The sequence below is a fragment of the Balearica regulorum genome, chromosome 3, assembly GCF_011004875.1.
Source record: "Balearica regulorum gibbericeps isolate bBalReg1 chromosome 3, bBalReg1.pri, whole genome shotgun sequence".
Taxonomy (NCBI): domain Eukaryota; kingdom Metazoa; phylum Chordata; class Aves; order Gruiformes; family Gruidae; genus Balearica; species Balearica regulorum.
In genome coordinates, this window is record NC_046186.1 from 106,453,666 (window position 1) to 106,476,691 (window position 23,026).

The 23,026-nt window shown below is 36.3% G+C and overlaps 1 protein-coding gene across 2 annotated transcripts in view; it reads right to left on the minus strand.

Moving 5' to 3' along the window:
* Positions 1-1,663: 1,663 nt before the first annotated feature.
* NVL (nuclear VCP like) overlaps positions 1,664-23,026 on the minus strand; it is a 42,429-nt gene continuing 21,066 nt past the window's right edge. For both annotated transcript variants that reach the window (XM_075749346.1, XM_075749347.1), the window contains 6 exons: positions 22,270-22,369; positions 14,156-14,262; positions 10,012-10,088; positions 8,484-8,572; positions 4,259-4,329; positions 1,664-2,480 (listed from right to left, as the gene is read on the minus strand). In XM_075749346.1, the coding sequence (XP_075605461.1) occupies positions 2,436-2,480; positions 4,259-4,329; positions 8,484-8,572; positions 10,012-10,088; positions 14,156-14,262; positions 22,270-22,369 (489 nt within the window). In that variant the 3' untranslated portion in view covers positions 1,664-2,435. The remainder of the gene's footprint in view (positions 2,481-4,258; positions 4,330-8,483; positions 8,573-10,011; positions 10,089-14,155; positions 14,263-22,269; positions 22,370-23,026) is intronic.

The following is a 23,026-nucleotide window of genomic DNA, read 5'->3' on the forward strand; positions in this document are numbered from 1 at the left end:
CCATATATACACAGGAATAATGCCATCGTAAGAGGAAAGGAGGAGAAAATTCTTCAGTGAATATGCCAGGGTTTGAGGACTATACTCCTTCATAAGCTGTTCAGTGGCAGCTATACTTAAGTATGGTAGCAGGATTTTCCTCCATATATCCATAAAGGAGAAATCATTCATGTGGTTATTTTCAACTGGAACGAGTAGCTTGCTTGCCAGCCACATCCTTTTCCAAGAAAGGATGACAAATATTTCTAAATTGTATCACTAAAGTTGTATCACAGTTGGACCTCTTCATTCCTGACTTAAGTTTTTAGATACAGATTGTTTTGAAACCAATGCATGCCACAGGCAGGTAAAACCAGTGGTGGCCTCTAGAATTACCATATCTAAAGGTAGAATGGGTGCCAGTTTCAAAACTGGTATTTGAGGTATCATATACTGTTTTCATAGGCCTCCTGCTCGATTCTTTTTTCATCGGTCAACTCAAACACTCAAGTGAATTGAGTGCATTATTGTAGTAAAAGTTCACAGCTTACTCTCACACAGTTGTAGCTTCCTAGAAAGCAAAAACTTATTATTTAAGAAAGGTGGTAAAAAATGTGTAAGGTGGTAGGTTTAGAGCTGAAACAGGAAAAAATTCATATAATATATGTAATTCTTGTATAGCTCTGTTATGTGACATCTAGGTATGATTTTATGTTAAAATCAGTCACTTAACTGATATGTACTAATTGCATTGCCTCACAGTAATGAACACTCACAAGTAAAACTACTTTGAGATAAAATGATGATCTTTCATCTTGGATGTCTGGGAATCACGGTAATTCCTGAAGCTCCAAGCTGACATCATCTTCTACTTTATATGCAGGGACATCATTAGTTAGTCATACAGGCCTGAGTCTCAGCCTTTGCTAGAAGAGAGAGGGAGTATCATACCATGTTGTGCAAAAAAAACTCACAGTGCTAAGTACAAGCCATGAGTGTCAGTATTTTCAAAATACAAGTCTGTGGTGATTAGTTATTTCTAATAACCTTCCATGTTTACCTTTGGGGAAAATGTGCAAGATCTCTTGTCAGATGGTAATTCAGAGAAGGATCTAAGATGTAAGCCCCTCCCAAGGCAAGGTCAGTCTTAAAGTTAGATCAGGTTGTCAGGGTCACATCTAGCAAAGCATAGCAATTTGTTTAAATGAATTATGATTTGAGTAGGGGAGAGTTTTTGTAAGCAACACTTATTCTGTAAGCACCCCTATTAATATTTAAGAGGCAGGAGATTAAACTATTTTACTGTTTTTTTTACATAGAAATTCCATTACTTTAAAGTTTGGTATTATCAGACTTTCTATGAAATTTGCTAGCAGAAATAATCCCTTTCCTTTTCTGATCCTTGACTGATGGTTGCAGTGCTTTTAGGAAGAATAAGACTGATCGAAGATAGGGATGGAGATTAATGATTAAATAATTTCATAGAATGATGGTAGAGGTAAAAAAATCTCATGAAGGCTTGTAGGTTTCAGAAATTAGTTGCTCAGTATCTATCACATTGTCAGTGTTTTGTCTGAACTTGGATACTTCCCAGTTTGCTGATACTGAAAGTCATCACCCTCTAAGTGGAGTTTCTGGTAGTTAAACAAACTTGAGGGTCAAGGATATCAAAACGCTTGAGAAATTCAAATCCATAATATAATTTTTTATTGTTGCAGAACTGTCTGTTTAAAAAAAAAATAATTAAGAACCAGTTTGTTAGATAACTGTTTTGAATGTTTCTGAGGTGGCTGTTGAATTGTAGTATCATAGCACTTAGATTTCCAAACTTTACTCTCTCCTAGATAACTTTAAGACAGCTTGCCATCTGTGGATAGTTTGTTTTGATAATGTGAAGGGAAGCTGTTAAAAGCTCTGAGAACCTGTGCTGGCACAATCATAATGTGTCACTGTATGTGGGAAAGGCATGATTAATGGTACAGTAACATCCAGTACAGCACCTTCCCAGTCTACTTTCACAGCTCTGTTCTCCCAGTGTGATTCTTCCAGAGTCCTTGTTCTTGAAAACATAGCTGTTTTCATTCATGGTTGAAAACAGCTATTTGAGCAGTGTAAACACTTTGAAGGGTTAGCCTCTCTGCTTCTAAGGAACTTCTGATTAAGGGCACCAAATATCAGAATGGTATTAGCTCTTTAGCACTAAAAGCATTCATTTTTAAAATGTAAATGGTGATAAACAGGAAGTGTGTATTGTTGCTTTTATTCTGGAAAATAATTAAATTAAGGATGGCTTAGAACAGTAGGTTATCATCACCTTTTTTTCAGGTACAGTTTAAGTTGAAAGAGACTTAGTACAGCTTCTTTCCAACCTGTCTCTTGAAATCAGGCACAGGTATTGCAAAACTCTCCACTCCGCCAATGTAGAATAAGTCTCTTTTGGGAATTGTCCAAATATATCACCTGCACAGTGACTGATGCAATTCTTCATACATTATTTGATCCTAACAGTGCCAAGATAAGAAGAAAAAATACTTCAGACAAAGGTAAAAAAAATCATGCAATGTTTAAAAGTGACTTTGTTAAATAATACATATAAAGTGAAACAAAAGAGCTATATAAGCCACTAGCTATATTTTAAAACATTTACAAACAAAAACCTAAATAAGGCAACCCCCCCACTACCCTGGCTCACTAATAAGGTTCTCCAGTGCTAGTCACCAATGATATGTAATTAACACAAGTCTTTGGCAGAGTTCTTACACTTAATACTGCTATACTAGGTTCAGATAGTTTCAGTAAGATGCTGCCCTCTTTACCAGGGGAGCTGCTGAATTGACGCTCCTCCCCCATCCAGTTCTGCCACAGTGAACAGACAGATCATCTTCTGCTAGTCTAACTTAACTGCAACTGTTCCTTAATCCTTTTCACTAGTCACTCAAAGTTGACTGTTTTGAAGAACAGAATACTCAGATGTTAACTTCCATTAAATAACTGGCTTCAGAAGGTGATATCTGTCCTTAGCTTTAAGAACAACTTAATTTGGTTTGTCTCAAGTCAACCAATTAAACCAAAAGCAAGTTAACTGAACTCAGAGATGTGTATGGGAGGTAAAAGAAGAGTTAGAAGCACTAAATCAGTAAGATGCAACTTTTATTCTCCAGAATTCATAGGAAGGTTGGGAGAGAGTTTTTGTGGGATTTAATTTGTCTAGCAGACAGGAAGTAGCATCTGGAAATAGGTGAGTATCTTGTACTCCAAAAGATATTTCAAAATACCTAACTAAAAATTCTTTGGATTGATATAACTGAAGTACAGGGTTCTCAGACATGATATTTCAGTGGCCTTTGAGATGCAGAATGACATTTCTGGTTAACTCAGAACCAGAAGGAGCACACCCTAATACTTACCAGTGGTTGCTATGTTAGAGGACATATTTTAAGTTTTTGTGGCTGTTGCTTCTGAACGGTTTGCTTAGTGATTAGCAAAAGGGAAGAAAACAATAACCAACACCATCTTTAAAGGGTCTTGGAGCCAAAGATCACTTTTACATTTTAAAAAAGGTCACTTTTCTAAAACCAGGAAGGTAAAATAATAATGAAAGGAAATAGCTAACTTCTCTTTGGCTAGTATTCAGAGTGAATATAGTAACGTATTTTGGTTGCAGCATGCTCTTGGCAATATAGAAACCTATAAACAAAAGCTCTGCAGCAATAACAATTCATATATATATAAAACTTCTCAATTACAGTAATTAAGATGATTATAAGGAAAGCTGTTCAGTCATTAAAAAGAACAGCTCATAAGGAAGCCTCTAAAACAAACTTCCTTGATAAATGCAAATAATGAAAAGACTGATAAGAAATAAGTAAGACTATAAAGTATGTTTTATGTCTTATCTCAAAATGATATCTTTTGCACATTAACAGAAATGTTTGAGCATCTTTGGGTGTTACACCCATGTGGGGGGTGTGTGGAAAGGTGGTGGAAGGTGTGGTGCACTCTAAAGGCCTTGACTTTTAACTGGAAATAAGTGTATTGAAAGATAACCTTGATAGCATGGTAATCCAGCTACATACAGTGCATCATCTGCAATGGAAGAGGAAGACTTTAATTTCTGACCTTGCAAAAAAAATCAGGTTTGCTTAATGCAGAAACAGGTAGTGTCAGTTTGAAATATGTGCAAGTATACTGCAACCTTAACTGTTCCCACCAGTCTCCAGCACAGAGAGTATCCTTTCCAGGGGAGTAAGGAGTTGTACGTACTCAAAACTTATCTTACCTTTTTTGATACTGAGGACTTCACTTTCCTAAAAGCTTCTTCAAAGTGTTTATGGGAAATCTTGATTTCTCCTTAAAGAACAAAGCATAATAAATTACTAAAATTGTCACTTGCCTGCAATCAAGTGATTGTTGCATGTATTTCAAGGCAGCATTCATGAAACCTAACTCATTGCATGTGCTAGTCAGTTGGATGAGATCTAATTCAGTAGTGTTATCAACATCTGAACTCTTATATTTTATGTAGCCTCCTGTGTATAGACCTTGGGCAAGATCTTAATCCCTCTATCCCTTGTACCTTAAGCCAAAGAATACCTAAAATAACTTACTGAAACAAGTAAGTATTAGTGTTTCCACCTGCAGATCGAGAATTTCATTCTCAGAGATGCCAAGTTAGCTGCAGCTTACATCAAATCCAGTTTAGTCCTTTAACCCTTCTGGAAGTGAATGCCTCAACTCCTGCTATGTCTGGTTCTGGGCTTTATTTTCTGTACATATTTAATATTAAGCTTCCCTACAGAGTGTTATTTATTAAGTTATTTAGAAAACATCTTGTTATCATTCCAATTTTCCTACAGCATGCTCAATTCCTAAATAATTTTGTATCATTGCCTTGTCTGGCATTACCTAGAAGTGATGAAAGCTTTCACTTTTACAACTCCCTGTGTTTAAGTTTATGTAAATTGCATTTTAACCTTAATGTAGCTATCCACAGTAATTATTCCTAATCATCACCTTTTGAACAGGTTTCTTTAGTATGTGAAGACGTTAAGCATGAGACATAAGACATCCTCAGATCATGGATTCCTCTGCTCTCACAAGTACCTTGTTTAATCTAGACTTAAGAATCCCAAGATACCACTACTATACATATTCATTACAATGCTAACATTACACACTGGCATCATATGATAGGGATACAAAAATTATGTCTTTAGAGTCAATTTGGTGCATTTTTTTAATATATTTTATGAAGATGCATTTTGCTTCCACAGATATGTACTGCCACTACCTTTACATACATCTTTGTGATGTGAAATGGGAGGTACTGACATGAAAAAATTGTTAAGGTTCCTTGTGAGTATATTTGATGTCTGAGTTTGATATATCAGCAGAAGATTTTTGTTAAAAAAACCTACAAAACAGATGGAAGGCACTAAATTAAAAGATGAGAACTTGTTTAAGGTATAAAACAGAACAGCAAATAGTCTACAATTATTATTACTTGCTGTTAAAGTTCATTGAACTCAACATTCAACCTTGCTGCTCTCTCATCTTGGTTCTCTGAAGCTCTTATTCAAGATTTCCATTATCATATATTTATACCGGTATAAATGAAGATGTAAAGTTAAAGTTAATATCAGCATTTTAACTTATTTCCCCAAGGAAACACTACTTACAGTAAGAAAAAAAGTTCAACTTGCATCTTTCACAGGAGCCAAATTACTTTGATTGAGTCATCAAAGCTCCATGAAATAATAAAATGAAGCTCTCAATTTCATTTTACTTTCACTTTTGTTTGATTAAAAAGTTACAGGCTTAAATTGTGAAACAATACATAGCCTCAATGATAAAAGGAGAAAACTGCATAAATTAACTAAGATGATCAGTATCATTAAGGACATGGTTATCAGAAAAAGTCAAGATGAAACAGCCTGTGATACTTATGTCAGAGTATTAGCTATGTCTAGGTATAAGCATACCTTTACCCACTGCTAGGTAAAGTAGTTTACCTCTCATTGAACATAAGTTAGGGTACTTCATGCTTATTGTGTGATAAAAGCAGGCACAATTGTTTATACTGTAGAGAAGTTAGATGTCAGTAATCTATACCTTGGCTACTTGCATTAACATAGTTTGCCTTGATTTCTGATGACAAAACCATTTAGTCTGAATAAGTATGTATGAATGTTATTTTAAACAATTTATATTGATAAATTAATGGAGTATATCAACAGGTATAATCTTTTAAAAATAAGTAATTACATAAACCACCTTTTTTCCTATTTGCATAGATGAGTGAAGGATAGCTGGTTTCCTTTCCTCTTAATTTGAAAGTATCAAACAAGGACCTGATCTTGCTTTCAAATTCAACCGCAAAGATACAAAACTTTAACTAACCTCGCTTGCTCTTAACTGCTGTAACAAGAAGTCTCTCAGACTCTTTGCTTAAGAACAGCTTTACAGACTATGCAGGTGATGTGGGGGTCACTGGCTATCTTTTAAAAAAATAAATACATACAAAAAGGGACACTCCAGGGATAAGGTCATAGTTTAGAAGGTCAATGAATTCTCTACACTTGTCTTTGCAGCTGAAAATGTCAAGATATTCTCATACCCTACACATTCTTTGTAACTAGATCCATTACATAAATATACTGGAAGTATTAAACTAAAATAGGTCTGTTGTTAGTTAGAATGTTAACAGTGAGTCAGCAGGACCAGATGGCATTCATCCAAAGGTGCTGAAGAAACCTGTCTACAAAACTGCAGAACTGCTGGCTAAAGCATGTAACTTCTTGTTCCAGCCACCAGAGGACTGGTAAACTCCAAAGAATTGTAGGAAAGATCCTTTGGTGGACTGAAAGCTGATTAAAGGAGATTAAATGGAACACAAAGCTTAATGGTCACTTTTTAGGATATGGAACAGGCAGCAGTAGTGTCCCACTCTGGCAGTGGTGCTGAAATTGGTTTTATGCAGCATCTTCATCAGTGGTTTGGAAAAGGGAGCCAGAAGTGGAAACTCCAAGTTTGCAAGTGATGTTGAAGTTGTTCTGGGCGGTCAAATGCTGGGCAATGATGAGGAACTTCAAAGGGATCTCGTAAAACTGAAAATCTGCCCAATCTTTATTAGGATTCCCCCAGACAAACTCCAATATCTGGCATCTCCTGGTCTCAAATCAGAATCCACCTTGTACATGTTCATACCATCCAGGGCTGACATCTTGGAAATCCAAACCCTAGGACATCCCAAACCAGCAGCTACTATAAACATGCAGATCAAGCTATGCACACATTATGGACTTGCTGGCTGCCAACACATTCATACAGTAAGTGCTCAGGCTGCAATCCTAAATGTGATTCAAATGATGAACATCTTTGAATAAAGTCTACTGTATTTGGGATAATTATAAAAACAAACACAATACATTCAGAAATTTCCATCTGAAGTCAAGAGCTGTTTCCATCTAATGCAAGCAAACTGGGTAACCAAGTCACACAACAGTGAAGGTTTTTATAGTTTGTTTCTTCCCCCCCCCCAAATGAACAAGCTAGATCCCTCAAAACAAGAAATACAAACATTCTGCTCTGTTAACCTACTGTTGTTATAAACCAGATGAGACTGCATATGTACTAGATCAAAAAGAATGATTCAAAGCCATTAAAATTCCAGCATGGTTCTTAGAAATCAGAGGCATAATGAAAGCCTAATGTATTTTCCAAGGACATCATCTGAAGTGTCACAATTGCATCTTAATTTTGCATTCTTACTTAAGGATAAAATAACAAACAAAATTACTGGGGGAAAAAAATCTAAATACACACCCATTTTATAGAAAAGAGTTTCAGTTTCCAATTACATTTTCCTATCTGCACAGAAAAAAAATAATAATTTAAAAAACCAAGAAAACACAACTTAAACCAAAAGTGCAGAAAGATATGGGAAGGGCAGACACTGTACTGGAAACAATTTCTAACTCCCTGTTAAAGTCCTGGCAAGAACCACTGATGAGCTAAACACCTAAGATCAAAAATGGCACTCAGATTTTCCTAGTGCCATTACTACTAGGTGCATGTATTTGGTTACGCAGTACAACTGTGTGCCAAAGGTATGTGATCAGTGTGTGTGCAGTTACAACTGTGCTCAAATCTGGAAATAAGTCGGTATAATTAGTCTTTGATAGTGATGTGGAAATTTGGCAAAGACAAAGACATATTCAGTCTAGTACATAAATTGTAAGTTTATACTACCATTTAACATAAACTTTAAGGTTACAAGGTTCGATTCTTTTAGAAAAGAATGCTGAACCTCCAGCACAACCGTTTCCCCTGTACTCTACTCCAAAGATGCTTATGTGTTCTTGAAACAAATCTGACTTTATGTTTGGCTCAGAAGTCAATGATCATTTATGTACAGCATGCATATCTTTATGATCGTCTTGAACTACCTTACATTCCATTTATCTTCTTACCGTTTTGTGAAGATTTTTGTAAAGCTTTCTTACCTTTCTTGCATTGAGTATTCTGCAGGGCCATTTCCTGTCTCAAGGCGCAGATTGAAGCCTCACGGACTAGAGCGGAAAGGTCTGCCCCTCTGCAGATACACACAGAACAGGTTATTTTAGGATAAATTTCTCTCGTCTTTTGCTGATGGCATATAGAAAGGCTAGACGCTACAAATGATGGTAAGAGACTGGATGTGCTGTCATAAAGGTTCATCTTAAGAACACTGGAAAGAGGTCCAAGGACTACCCAGTGCTGCAACCTTCATTATGGAGTGATGTCCTCCAGGTTTTAGCCACAGATTAAAATCAAATAAATGAGAAGCAAGGTAAGGGACAAAACTTCCCGCCCAGCATCCTTAAAAATGCCAAAGGATTGATTAATATTGTGCCACTTGGTGGGAACATGATACATTTGTTTGTATCAGTCTTATGATAGATTCAAATGGAATCACCCATTATTACAACAGGGAATTGCCTTGCTCAAAGCTGCATCAACAGTTAAAATGCTCTTAAAATAATAGTATCCACAAAACATGGTCAGATTGGTCTTTCTAAATATTTGTTTCCAGTTGTTGAACTTTTTACAAGCCTTCAAAAAAGTCATTGAACCAAAGAAAAATTTCACAATTAACTCCCTATGCTTCATTTGGGGGTGCTGCTGTATGTTAAAAAACAAAACCCAAACAACAACAAAAAACCCCACACAAACCCCCCACCCTACAAACAAAAAACCCCCAAACAACCCACACAAAAGCCCTCAAAACAACAAAACAAAACACCCAAAACCAAACCTCCCCCACAAAAATTACAGTGAGCAAAAGAGAAAGAAAAAGTACTCATCTCTCCCAAGTATGAAACAATGACAATCTAAAAATCATTACTGGTGATAGCCTCTATTTCTAAGATTCAAAAGCAATATTGTGACAAGCAATTCTTTTGTGAACTCCAGCAAACCATTAACTATTAATAAATCATTTAATAGATTAAAGCTTTTTAAAGTTTTATAGAATGCAATTGCAATTTTTTTCTGGCAGATATGGCTATCAAGCTTTCTTAAAAGACACACCTTGGTATTCCCAAAGCATAAGTTGAATTAGGCCCTCATTATTTTGTCAAATACGTTGCTTTCAGCTGTGTGACAGAACAGCTGAACGCGTGGTTGTTTAACCAATTTGCTTTCATCATCACTGTATATGGGTCCACAACTTAAAGAGGGCTCTTTTATCCTCAGATTATGCAAGAATTGTAAAATAAACCCAAACAAAACCAAGAGGCCTCTACTGATCTGTATTTACAACATGAAGAGGACCATTGCTGATGAAAAAGACTTTAGCATCCATATATTCCTACCAACTCCCTGGAAAAAAGCCCAAGTGAAAGCAAAAAAAATACCGAAAGGGAAAAAGTGTATAAACCCTGAAAGTGAAGAGAGCCTCTTAATAATAACAACATAACACACATTATCACACATCAGAAGACTGTTGGCACTGCACATGAAATATTAAAGTCAAAACTAGAAGCTACTCACGTATAACAATCGCAATGTTGACTGTAAGCAATTTCTTCAAGGCTTACATCAGTATCTAGTGGAGGCCGGCTGCCATCCTAAAGGAGTTGAGATAATAAAAGGAGGAAGATAAGAAAACATTATTTTCACACATGCCATCCCCGAAGTGACTAAGTTTCATCAATCAGGAATCACATAGGGGTCTGACAAATTCCCTGAAATATCCACAAATATTAGCACTGGTTTTAATCTCAAACCAACAAGAAGGACAACCAGCCTTAAAAACATTTAATTACAAAATAATAAGTAATGATAAATTTTAACTTTCTACAAACAGATTAGACTTTCTCTAACAAAATGATGGCTGGCCTGTCACAGGGCAGTGTAACACTGACACTGTTCCATATGTGGACATGCCTTAAGTAGCTGTTTACATCAACAACATTGTTTAGCTGATCTTCTTCTAGTTTTACTATGTGTTGAAATCAAATAGCTAAACAATAAGCATGTAGATTTAGTCTTATCACCTTTCAGACTAAATTAATTGTATATCTTTTATGTTCTAGACATACATTTTCAAACTTAGAAGTTTTCTATTCTGGATTTCATTAAAGTTTACATCCACTGTAGACATTCCTGTAGACCTTGACACTATTCTTCCATATTATGACTGCTTCCTCCACAAAGATCCCTCAAGTGGTTTCTTTTGTTAGTATTTTTGCATCTCCAACAGAAAAAATATTGAAGAGCATTGTAAGTTATACTCAAAACTAGCCAACACAATTTTCAAACATTGTAAGCATGTATTACCCTTAGACAACAGTAAAGTAGTATCATGGTAGTACAGAGATTCTAGATATCTATGGTATCAAACAACACCTGAGTTTAGACATGAAAGGACACTTTTTCATACAACTGATATATTTCTGCCAGAAACTCATTTGACAGAAATGCACAAATTCATATAATTCTTTTCTGACTTCTTCAGGTAAACTAATATACCACATTCCTACAATACTTTCATGAGGGAAAAAAAAAGTACAGGAACTGGCAAGTTAAAACCCTTGAATACTGAACAGGCAGTAGGATAATCAAGACTGGGCAGAGTAAGAGAGCAATTTTGAATGAATCTTTGATAGAATACCAGTTAGAAAGGGGGATAAAACCCCAGACCAACAACAAAAAGACAAAGCCTAATTTGAAACGTCTTGAAAGGAGACTGTAACCTGGAAACAAGGAAGCCTCATATAATTTCATATGGGATGCTTTAGAAATTGTCATACAAGACTGCAAGCCAGAGAGACACCTTCTCTGCAAAAAGAAATGTTTTACCTATTGCTTTGAGTAGCAACACATGTTGGGCATTTTTTGAGTGGGATGATCTGCCTGCTCTGGAGACAAGCTCAGCAGTATGTGCACCATAGAAGCTTGATACAGCTTGCAGGAACATAAGTACAACTTAAACATGTGAAGACATGCTTCTCTTACATAATTAACATGCAATTTGAAAATGACTGATTTGTACAAAATAACTGAAATAAGACTCTTTCACAACAAAGCTTCAACCTATATTTAGGCTGTCTGTATTCCTCCTCCTAACTCTCTTTTCTACTCCTCGTGCTGCCTTTGTAAGCATTTATGTTTCCCCTCAGCAATGATTCTCAGTTTCCACATCCTGTGCATGTATTCCTTGGGGATTTCTGGGAATGCATACCGTCACCCAGAAGCCACTCACATCTGCACCAAACATCTTGTTTTATCTAGCCCTGAGCACATATTTAAGCAAGTGTTCCTGTACGCAGATTTTTCAAATTTCCTTACCTAGAGTGAATGGATGAAGCCTGACAAAAAATAAGGTATTTCAATTAATTTAACATATTTTCCTCTCTCCAAATTCCATGTTGTTCTTGCAGTTAATTCCTGTATCTTTTTAAAGAAAATAACAACCCAGTTCTTGTTCTTAACTTCTTAACACTAGAAATGCAAATCTTTGCCTAGCTTTACGAGAACTCTGGTGACTGCAGAAGCAGTAAAGTGAAAATAGCACCAGCCTCCTCATGGAATGAACACAGAAACACAAGGAAGACTCATTCAGAGAGTGTTTGTATCTCATTTCTGATGGCCTCTTAATTACGAGCTGAGGAAAAAAAAAATCCACGAAAGACTTAACACCTCATTCACTACAAAGGTTTGTAACTAAAATATTAAGACTAGTATGAATTAAGTATGCATGGAAGTATCTGGCATTCCAGAAATAACATGCCTTGATAACCAAGGACAGGATCCACAGGAACCAAACTGGTAAACACTATGCAATGCGTTGCTTATAAGAAGGCCCATAAGCAGATAAGGCCACAGCAAAGACGTTTTGTCAGCAGAAGACAAATATGCTGTGGTAACAGGGTAACGACAAGGTTACCACATCATATGTGCCACTCCTCGGTGTTATCCCAACAGGAAGACAGACCGTAGCCACAAAGATTCCCAGAAGGAGAGAGCAAAGACATTTTTCAGCGACCTCACCCAAGATTTATGGCAGCTGAAGTAAGCATGATTCTGAACTGTTTGATTTTTAAAGGGAATCTAGAAAACAGTTCTCTTTAACAACCAGTTTGTCTTTGCCAGTAAAGAGGAAGCCAAGAGATGAAGTGAGGACTCAACACCGAGTTCCTTATCCTCAGTGCTGCACACCAGTGATCCCAGCCCTACCACTTGGATGTACGCATCTCTGTGACTATATGTGGCTGTGAGAGTGTGAGCAAGTGAAACCCATGAGAGAGTGAGACACATCAAGTTTGTCTAATACCACCTTCCCCTCCCATGAAGTCTTGCACCAAGCTTTGCTGCACTGTCTTCCTATGCCACTCACTACAGTGAGAGCACATGGAAACCGTTACAAATCTCCAAAGATTCTCCAGGAAAAATTACGGAGAGCAAGGCTCAACACCTGTATGTTAAAAAACAGATCAGATGTAAACTCTGTACCAGAATCCTTCTGCTCTGTTTAGACACTTTAGTGACTGACCCTGGCTACTCACTTTTTCCAGAAGAACAAGGTTGTTTGTATTAAGTCAGAACAATCATATAAGCCGAATTTTTAAAGAATATTGAGTTATCTTTAAAAATAAATCGGTAAAATAAAAACCATAATTCCTTAAAGTATGTTTGAAGAATGACTCATGGATGTTACACTCAAATTCTCACTAGGCCTTTTAAAAGGCAACCATTTTTAAGGACAGGGTTGTAAAAAGTTAACAGAAATGTTTTTATAAAACTTAGAAACAATAAACCAATCTACTGCTAACAGTAAAATGGGGGAAAATACTTTTTCGCCTATGGGATCAACCATTGCCTACACCACAACTTTATGCTTACGCAAGTCTGAATTATCTTTTTTACAAATTTGCCAAATATTTTTTCCATGCTTTTCATAATACAGTGCTATCTTTACTCTATAGCCAAGACCTGGTCTCCTTTGCAGCTCAAAAAAAAAAATCTGATAGGACACCTGCTCTTAACAATCAATGCTGATCTACTGGAAAAAGTAGGAAACATCCAAGTAATTTGTAACGCTTTGTATGTTCTTTTTTTAAGGCCTTGATTACTGCTGTACTGTACTTAGAGAAATACTCCAATAGAATTCTCTAATCCAAATCTCTGAAGTGGCAGAATATGCCATTAACCACAGGGAGGACCCATGAATGTATTTTACACTTTCACATTTACTTTGACTTACAACCTCTATCATCACAACATTCCTTTAATCCTATAGGCAATTAAGTGTCACAATTACTGTTGAGCAAATACAGCTGGAGCTTGTGAATCATTTTGGTGAATGTGTGGAACTCCCCCCAAAAAAGCTTACAAAACACTTCCAGGCCCATTAGTCACACAGATAGGAATTTTTTAATTAAATCTGTTCAAACTGTGACTATAAAGGCAGCAGCTTCTATACTCAACAGGTTTGCTTTACTCAAGATTTATCAATGCCTTGCAGTCTCAGAGCAAATTTAACAGCTGATGTGGCTGACAGTTTCTTTTTATGACCTCGCATATTATCTGAAAGTGTTTCATGAGACAGGATGCTGCAATTCCCTGTAAAATTTAATTTGTCTTAAATCATTCCGCCAAGCTTCAAGATAAGGATTTATTTCCAAATACTCACTTTGGTGATAGTCTTTAAAATAGCAAGTCGATCTTCAGGTGGTGGCAAACCCACATAGAGTGTTTTATCCAGTCTACCAGGACGCAGGATAGCTGGGTCAATTATATCTTAGGGAGGGGGAAAGAAAAAAATAATCCAGAAATGAGATATATTCTTAGGAAACTGTACACATGAGAAGGAATATATGCATACTTGTACCCAGATTCCAAGAAGCCTTTGTGACATGATGTGAAGCTCTGAGAATTAAAATAGCTGATTGAAATAGTTTCATCTCTGACAAGTAGAAGCGTCTACTACCCAGCACAATTAAGCTGCATCTGCTCAAAGATGGCTCATAAATACCAGTTTCATCTCTTCACAAACGAGGGCAACTCTGTCGTCAGCACTACAGCACTAGAACATTTTTACTCTCATACCTAGCATAGTGAAGTGAGGAATTCCACATTAATTCATAACAAGGGGAAAAAATGCTTCCAGTTTGTTATATTGGAGCTAACTCTACCCATATTAACCATTGCAAATCTACTTGAAAGGCACAGTGATAAATTAACAAGTACACAGGGCCAATCATAGGCACCAATATGTAAACTTAATTTTACTGGTCATTTGCATTCCTACTACATATTAAATTTCCTGAATGGTAAAATAGGAAACCCTTGAAAACACAAAATAGAGCTGCAAAGTACAGAATTTGTTTCCTAGGAAGAACTACAGACTCCAAATTTTATTATGTGTGGAGAAGAAAGAAATCAAAAATCACCACAAACGTTTATAGATACCATTCAAAGCTTAAATGTAATAGAAATGTCTACAAGCCTTTTAGCACTATGGGCTTCAATGCCAACCTTCCACAAACAGTAAGTAAGGATACAAATACTAAGAGATACAAGAGATACAGACAGGAATCGAGGTCTTTTCCAGGTTATATTTGTATTTCAGCACGAACTGCCTGGATGATGTTTCTAAATGCTTCTTGATGCCCCATTTCCCCATCTACCAAAACTGATGATGGTATTACTTGCTCTGTTTCACTGAGGAATTCTATTGAATCACCATCCCCAGAGGTATTTAAAATACGCGTAGATGTGGCAGTTAGGAACATGGTTTAGTGGTTGGTTGGCATTGCTAGGTTAACGGTTGGACTTGATGATCTTTAAAGGTTTTTTCCAACCTACATGAATCTATGATATCCTACATACTACAGTAATACCAACAGCAAAGTCACAAAAGCACCCACAGAAGACATAAAGAAAACAGTACTTTTAGTATAACAGACTGTTTTGAAGTCTGCAAGTTATATAGAGGTGTTAGGTAGCTATTGCAAGAACCTTACCCAAAAGTAACAGTTGAAAGTTACACCTAAGTCTTAAGCTGGAAACTATCAAGGACTCCAAATGAAGCTGTCAACACCCTTACAATCATTACATCCTCTTGACAAAATGTAGCTGACAGTCAAACTACATGCATTCATGTATACAAAAGGTGAAGAACTGGGAAAAGTTAAGCTGTTAATCCTTACCATAAAAAGCCCCCAAAAACCACAGCACCCAAACCAGTAGCATGGTAGCACCAGTATCACTTTTTTTGCAAATGAAAAAAGTTTGCTTAACTCTGTCAAGACTCTAACTACCTGATCCTACCACAACGTAGTCCTGATTCACTTTTTAAAGACATGCATAGTTTTGTTCAAATTACTCTCTCACCTATGCTTAAAGGACAAAAAGTAGAATGAGATGCATACACTAAAAATTGCTCCACCATCTTTTTCTTGGACAAAAGCAATTTTTTTTCCCCGACATAGATGTCTTTGGCCATGACTGCGCTATGTCGGGAAATATCAGCTATTGCTAATGTGACACGAATGGTGAGAAAAGAAAGGAAGAACTTGCTGTATTAATTTAATCCAGGCCAGATGAAACAAGGGTTAAACAGGATCCCTGCCACAGCAGGCTCAGACAAAAACATCTTTCTTATACATCTGTGTGTGGTTCTATATGATACTGTATCTTGCTTTTGGCACAAGTGCACTTCCTGTTTGTGTGTCTGTGGACAGAAGTCTTGCCACATTATTAAGATGAGATGACAAAGTGTGATCAACAGATCAGTTACAAACATGAAAACAAGTACTCTCAATAGGGATTGTGTTACAACATCACGCACTTGATAACTTCCCCATTCTAAAGTTTCAAAAGGTCTTTAAAGATAGTAAGCTTGATACGGAAAATACTCTTTCCATTTTGCATGCTGAGAACATGGCACTTGCCATGCTATTTGTCCAACGATACAAAGTTAACGATATGGTCTAAAGATGCATTCATCCATTTATATGTAAACGATTACATTGCCTGCGTTCAAAGAGTTATCACAAGTCATATTAACTCAGTAAGTTGCAGTAATGGTGTTTACAACGAGAAGACCATACCAAAGTTTAAAACACAGATCTACACTCCCCATCTCCTCACGGGTCAATTAACTTTACTCTGCTGGTCCAGATCTGGGCCTGAAGTTCTTGAAAATTCAAATCACATTAAAAAGAAAGTTAGTATTTATTCATTGGTCAAATTCACTCATTATACGCACTTCATATCTGTTTAAAGAATCAAAGAATGTTCCCCTTTTAGGAACTTCAAAGCATTCCATCCTGATAAATCATAATGTTCTCTTCATATCTATTATCTTGAAACTTATCTGAACAGAAGAGAGTCAACTAATTTCAGATACATTTAACATTTCAATGAAATTAAGGTAGTTATCGTAGATACCTCTTTCAAAGACTACCATTATCTCTCAAATTTGAAAGTGAAACATGGAAACGTGGTAACACACAGCACTTCTTTTCCAAGCAGTTGTCTCACAGAGAGAATAAACTTCTATTAAGAGCAGTGTCTAGTTAATAATTTTTTTGTCTTGGTTTTCTGATGTAGTAGTCAATGGTGTTGACTATGTCGTTAGAAGACAGTAGTACCATTTTCCAAATAATTTTGCAAAATTACCTAAAGAGACATTTAGAGTACATCCATTCCTTCCTTTCTTTTTAAAGGTTAAAACAGGCACTAGCCTCTAGAAAATTATGTAATATTTCACTTTGCAACACTATTCTCCAAACTACTGCAAAATTTTATCCTCTCCATTAAATTCTATTGAAACTATCTTTGCATGAGTCCCTATAATGTGACATTTTATTGTCCTGTAATAAAATCTGTTAGTCTGACACTCATTTCCAGTTGATTATTTATGTCTTATCTCAACTGTACAAGTCAGCAATGTTTACCAAAGTTCAGTGCTTATCAGCAAGATGTCTATTTTGCCGAGTCCATCAAACTTCTATACTCACTACAGCCTTTAAAATTATATTTGAAATATACAAGATCTATGTCCTCACATTTATGACGTTCTGGAACGTATGCTTAGAAGCCCTAAAAGATTTTCTGAGACTCCAGATGAACACTGCAGTTGACAACTTTGCTCCTACACAACAAACGAACTCCACTAAAGTTACTATGAAAGACACATAACATTCAAGGGCTGGTGAAATACAGAAATATAATTTGTGTGAGTTAGAACTATCATGAAAGAAATTGTTCCATGACTCACATATTAGGTGCTTTTCTTAGATCTTATCTTGCATTTAATTCAGCAACATGTATAAACAGGCATAAACATAACAAACAAAAAACTCAAACCAAAACTGTGACTATTGTCAGAGCCCGAAGATTATTTTTTTATTGTGCTTCAAAACATGTGGTTCAGGTGAATAGCTCTAGAAAACTAACATAAACTTGCTAAAGAAAAATAGAGCTCAGTGAAACTCAGACCATGCTCTAAGACAACAGTAGAAGGGGAATTTTGCAAGAATTAATTTAAAAAAGCTAGAGAAAAAGACTGTGAATAAAAGCAAAGACCTCACCAAATTTACATCAAGCTTAAATCACTATCAGTGTGCAGTGTTTCACTGATTTCCTCAGTTAGCCTGTTTCCTCAGGTTACACACAGCTCCTTAGATCCCATGGGTAAATGCTGCTAATGCCTTGGTCAGCATTTCTCTAAAGAGTTTATAAATGTTCAAAGCCTGGGGAAGTAAAAAAAGAGCAGAAAGCAGCAGTATCCAATACTGAAACTCATGCTGGTAACTAGAAAATTGTGGGAAATTACAGACTTCAGTTAACAGTAGTGCTTGATGGTTTTGTAACTATTTAGTCTTGGATTTAGGGCAGGAAGTAGACTGAAAAAGAATACAATTATTCTGACCCATAAAGTTGTAACAGGACACGACATTTCTGCCTTTTTTTTTTTTTCCCCTCCTCTCTGTCTTTTTAATGACATTGAGTGCTTTAGAAGTTTAATCCTCTTCAGACAAAGTTTGACATTACTTCTGCATTTAGGTGGAAAGAGATTGAGTTGGGAATACTGCATCCCTGCTAATTTAGCAGCAGTCAAGAAAGATCTACAGAGTACTTTCAAAGTCACTGAGTAAGTGCAAAAAACATTCAAATATCCTGCTTTTAAGGACAGATCAAAGGTTTATTTCAGCACTGCCAGAATAAGAATTACTATTTGCAGACTGTATATGATAAACAAAGGAACCAAGCTATTGTGTGCCTGCCCTTCTGGCAAAATGGGAATTAGAATGTTCCAAGTCCTTAAAGGCTATTAAAAAAAGACTTTGGCAGTCTTCAGCCATGGGGTATATAAACTACCACCATTTCACAACAACACCTTGTCACAGGTGCTAACACTTCACTGGAACAACTGTGCCAGGAACATACGTTGATGCCAAAACTGGTTGAGCCACTGCTACCCTACTGCTGGTACTATTATTTTTACAACAACAATAGTTTTATGAGAGAAGACTTCTTTTGGCACCATGGTGTCTCAGACTACAATGCTGACAACACACACGCTAACAGTCATGAACAGTAACAGCAACCAACTATAAAAGCTACCATGCATGCAACCACTCTAAAAAAAGAAGCATCTTTAAAAGCCATTTTCTCTCCATTAAATCATACTAATACCGATTTAAGAAGATGAGATCTCACATGTCACGATACTGGCCCAGTGGAAGATTCCAGGAAGTTCTGCTGGGACACATATATTATTTAGATTTGTATTACACAATCCCCCAGCACCTCTATTCAACATAAGTATGACAGAAAAATATTTCCTATAAATGTCAAATTTATAAGCAAAAGAGCTTTTCAGGCACCACAACTTTTCTGGTTTGTGAGAATCATTTAAATATACTAGCCAGTATAGGCTATGGTTCTCCCACAGGTTTCTGCTTGGACATTTTGTTCTTAGGATGGTAAGAGTTCTTTACTAGCACAGACTTCACTGTTCTTTACCTGCAGTGTGCTCCTATTAAGTACCCAGACCATACTGGTAAAATTTAATTAGGCGAACGCTGCCTCTTCCTAAGCCCCATAAACAGTGAATAAACTACACCAGAGAAAAATCAGTTTCCCCAGTTTAACCACAATTTCAGTAAAAGTTGTACTGATAAAAGCTGCATCAATTGGAAACTATATTTCTCCACACTGACAAATGCAGATATCACAGAAGTTTGTAATTTAAACCTATCCAAAGCATTATTCACACACACAGCCGATACCCTTCTGAAGCAAGAGATCCATCCTATCCAAACTGCATAGATAAATGGCTCCCCTAGCAAAAATTGGATGTGCCAAGCTTTGCTGTTCAGAAAAAATTATTTGCCCACACGATAAAAACAACTCCTTTACCAAGATAAAATTCATTGCCATTTACAGAATTTGCAGATACATTTATAACCTTCAATTTGATAATGATATTTGTTATCCCTGCCTTTGTGTTTTCTTTACGTTTGGCATTTTTGCCTCAAATTAACTTTTTTCATCAATGTCACTGGCTAGTAATACACTGCTGAGTTCATGCCTTACAAATTTCCCAGCTTCCCTCAAATATTAGTTCAACCCTCATTACTCACGAAAGCGTTGTAATTTTAACTATTCCGGTATAGTAAAACAGTACATCTACCACTGTAGCTGAAAAAGGCAACAGTGACTTTTTAAAACTGAAAAATAAAAAAATTTTAAAAATCCCCAAACCATTACAGAAGTACTTTATACCAACCATAATGGTAAAACTGCATCCAGTATGAGGTTTATAAAGCGATGGATTAACAATTGCACAGATGTTTATTTCATGTATGCATGAAAATGAGACCCATAAGCGAGCGCTGAATCAGTGTAAATCTAAACCCAGCAAAGCTGGGAATTGGGACCAAGCTGCCAAGCATTCACACCTTGAAATTAACATCTGAGCAACATTTACTCTAAACTGGTCCTTGTAAAGCTACTAAACTACTTGCACTCAGCTGCGTCTATGAGAGGAGTCATTAGCTCAGAACAGTGCCATATACGCACACTGGCCCTAGAAGTATTCGTCCCATGTATACCTGTGGTACACCTGAGGTGGCACCGCAGGAAGTCGAGCTCGATGTTTCCTTCAGCAGTGTTGGAATTCACAGCCCAAACTACCAGTCAAGAGATAATGAGGAGTTTACTGTCATCAGCAATTAGATATGAAGCCCTTGAGAAACACTAACAAATAAGGCTGCTTGACATACATATTTACGCTAGCGTAACTAATTTAGCAAGAGATCTCTTTTCTAAGGCAACTTGATGACACTAGTACTAACTCCCTTGGTACATCCAACTCTACCTATATATAGATGTGCTACATTGTATAACCTTATTCTCTTTTCTACATTGGATAGGTCAGAATCATCAAGCTCATGCCAGGAAAACTTAAAAAAAAGCATCTACTGCTCATACTTTACCATGTAGAAGGCCTGAAAAGCCTGATAGTGGTGCAAAGAATTCAAGAGATGGGAAAACCTTCCTCAAAATCACTGAATTTTTTGACCATTGGAAAAACAAAAAACCCTCATATTTGCCTATTTTAGGTGATTTCAGACCAATTTTTCCTTAATCTATAGGACCCAAGCAATCTGTCAAATATTTTAACTTTCTCATCTTCCAATTTATATCCAAAGTAGCTATGCTACTAGTTTTGCCTGTTAAGCTATTTCTCATCAGAATTTTACATCTTGTCCTTATTTAATATATGCAGGTATGAACCAACTAACTGTGTCCTGTTGTTACTAATAATGTGCCAAATACGTGCTCTAGGCGCAAACATTCTTTCCAAAATTCTGGTACCTAAACCAGTATGGTTTTACCATAATGGACTAGTAATCCTGTATTTCATTTCAGTTCCAATATTCAGAAAAATGCTTATAACCAAGAAGTGCAACATCTTCATGCATATGTTTCCTTCTATACTTGACAACAAATTCCTTTACTTCTAACTCTCAGCATCCAGAGTTCAAATTCAGGATGAGACAAGTTCCTTGCTACATATAAAACACAAGACTTCTCTATAATATATAAAAAAAAAAGTTGGCTGTAAAACACATAGTGTTTGTAAAGTAGATGTCAGTATGTAACTTATTAACTAAGAAGATGCTGCAGGAATTGCACAAGCTACCAAAAGCTGAAGAGCTAGCAAAGGGGCACAGACAGCTGTCAATATCAAAGTTTGACAAAACGTGAGGGAACAGCAGAACAGCTTCAGGCTGAGGGAAATGAGTTCAGAACATGAAGCCCAGGAAGCAAAAAATAGGCAAATGGAAAAATTATTTAAGATTAGACAGATGCCTCAAGACAAAAAAAAAAAAAAATTAAAAATAGCAGAAAACTATAAGGTTGCTTTGGATAGAAAAATCAATGCAAGCAGCAAAAAACCTGCATAATTTATGGTTTAGTTCTCTTGTTCTTTTATGTTCCAAGGAGATAATCCAAAGTCCAATTAAGTCAAAGGTCTTTCAAAGCATTTTACAGCAACAGTACCAGGTGCTAATTAACACATTTTAAAGGGGTTGCTTCATCTCACTGTCACAAGCATGTGGAACAGATTAACTGATCAGAAAAGGTTTGGATTTGAGGAGACACTGTAATTTTAAGTACAGAACAAAGTTAGTTATAGAATTCAAATATGTAAGAACACATGATTTCATTAGAAGAGAACCAAGGATGTCTGATTTCTCTTGTTTATGATTTTTGGGTCCTTACCTGGCCTGTTTGTGGCAGCCATAATGAAAACTTGCTGACGATTCTCCAGACCATCCATCTCTGTGAGCAACTGATTAACTACTCGGACACTCGCTCCTGACTTTAAAAGGATAAATTTGTCAACAAAATTGAGGAAACAATGGGAATGTGAATATGTCAAAGTAAGAGAAACAAAAGATCTACTAGCTCCCTGCCCTGAAATACTATTCAAAGACAAAATTTCTTTTTCATACTTTTAATGTAACTGCATTCTACATTTCTACTATCATAGACTCAGCTTGTTTCCACCCCAAATTCATGCTACCTATATACCTACCAAACATTGTAACATGTGGAAAACCTTTTCTTTCCCATTAAAAATTATGGACTCACTTAAATAAGTACATATCAATATTTATAGTAGTCATTCTTCCAAGAACACCCAAAACTTCTCGGTATTCAGGTTTTGAAAAAAAAAAAGTTATCCAAATATTTAAACCTCTTTGCTTTCAGTAGCTCAGCTACTCAAGAGTTAAATGTTAACTCCATAGTACTGACATCCTGCAACCACACTCAATAGCTTAATCTGCATTTCATTCTAGAGTCGGGGAGACAGAGCGAGAAAGGAGAGGAGCCGGAGAACAAGAGTTCAATTATGCAGTAAAACTGCTTGATGATTTTGACGAATGTTGTTCTAAGTGTTACTGTTTTATTTTAAATGTACAAAGATATAAATCCACCTATGTATAATTAGAATATGTGGTGAAAATGCACACAG